The 1,644-nt window shown below is 33.3% G+C and overlaps 1 protein-coding gene across 1 annotated transcript; it reads right to left on the bottom strand.

Moving 5' to 3' along the window:
- Positions 1-214: 214 nt before the first annotated feature.
- LOC111371397 (transcription factor MYB114-like) lies at positions 215-1,644 on the bottom strand. Its single transcript, XM_022993363.1, has 3 exons — positions 1,522-1,644; positions 978-1,107; positions 215-356 (listed from the first exon to the last, which is right to left on the bottom strand). The coding sequence occupies exons 1-3, from the start codon at positions 1,640-1,642 to the stop codon at positions 215-217; spliced, it is 393 nt and encodes a 130-aa protein (XP_022849131.1). The 5' UTR covers positions 1,643-1,644.

Genomic DNA, 1,644 nt, shown 5'->3' with positions numbered 1-1,644 from the left:
AAGTAAGATATGTGGTTTTATTAAGAATATCTAGAGAGTTCTAGAAAAATATCTTGATGTGTAATCTAGGTGTCTCTAGAAAATGTGTGGACTAAAATCTTCTTGTAAACACTATATAAAGGGGTAGTGCCCTTCATTTTGTAACAAGCCAAAAGGTGTATAAAGTCTTGAATTTGAGAAATACAAGTTTCCTTTTTTCACTTCCTTCTTCTTATTAGCGTTGTCCTCTTAAAAACCTTAGCCAATCCAAGTTAGTATACTCATCTTTCCTCCAACACTTTTGCACATGGGAGTTCCAATGGTTTTTCACGTCATTGGCTATACTTTCGGGAAGTCTACCGGAAATCAGTGACCATCTGCATCAACATGGAGAGGCATAGGCCATTAAAAGTCAAGCTACAACTTTTAGGATTGGTTTAACAAGATTGAACACTACATTAAACATTATGTTTAATATCTGTTTTCTTTCTTAATTCATCTTTGGTTATGCTTTAAAATAAAAAATAAAAATAAATTTACTTTTAAGTTACTTATTTTGAGAAACATAGGTCTCGAAGTTTATAATTTACTAACAAAACACACTTTTGAACAAAAAAAATTTAAATACCAACATGTTATGCATAGGCTTGTTGGAACTCAAGCATTTACTCTCTTCTTCTTCTTTTTTTTAACTTTTATTTTATTTTTATTTATTTATTTTTATTTATTTTTATTTTTTGTGTCTTCTGAGGGTTTGGAACCAACACCATAATAGTTTTCTAATAAGGTGTTATGGAACTAAAAAGCCATTGAAATATTACTCCCATTTTTGGACTAATATAAACTTAGCTTAGTTTACCGAAAGACTTCCTAAAACTTAAGCTTCATAGCACTCTTCTCGCTTGCATTGCTCATACAGTAGTAACCGAAATAAAATTATTGACCTGACAAACAACGAACAGAATGATTTTATGCTGAAATTGTGTTCTTGAACTTGCCTGTTGCCTAACAGTTTATGAAGCCTTATAATGAGATCATCTTCATCTGGTGTAAAGTCACCTCTTTTGATATTTGGTCTCAGATAGTTTAACCATCTCAGCCTACAGCTTTTCTTGCATTTGTTCAACCCTACGAACACCAAACATAAATCTTTAAAACAAAGTCTCAATAGTTTGAATAAGTTTTGGTGTACATAAAATATGTACATAGGGGTGTCCACACCCCTTGCATGAGGTAGGGCCCACCTCGTGCGGGTCCCATCCCGTGTGAGGTGCGTCCACACCCCTGTATATCCAAATTGTGTACATCAAGTACAACCCTAATGTTATTTGTACATAATTAAATTACATAATGATTTACATATAAATGAAATGTCAAGAAGAGAGGGGGAAGGGTGTACTTTTTTTTTTAAAGAAATTTTGATCCAATTATATCTCACATCATCACTTTTATGAAAACTATTATGTACATGTAGTACAATCGTTTTATATCATCCAGTGTCTGGGTGCATGTTTGCATGCGTTATGCCAAGGAAATATTTACCTGCTCTGACAGGAACTTGATGCCATTTTCCTTCTCCAAACTTGTCAATGCATTTGCTGAGAATGTTATCTTCTTCTTCAGTCCATGAACCTTTTCTTACTTCAACTGGAGTACTCACCATAC

The sequence above is a fragment of the Olea europaea genome, chromosome 2, assembly GCF_002742605.1.
Source record: "Olea europaea var. sylvestris chromosome 2, O_europaea_v1, whole genome shotgun sequence".
Taxonomy (NCBI): domain Eukaryota; kingdom Viridiplantae; phylum Streptophyta; class Magnoliopsida; order Lamiales; family Oleaceae; genus Olea; species Olea europaea.
This window is presented reverse-complemented; position numbering and strand designations above follow the sequence as displayed.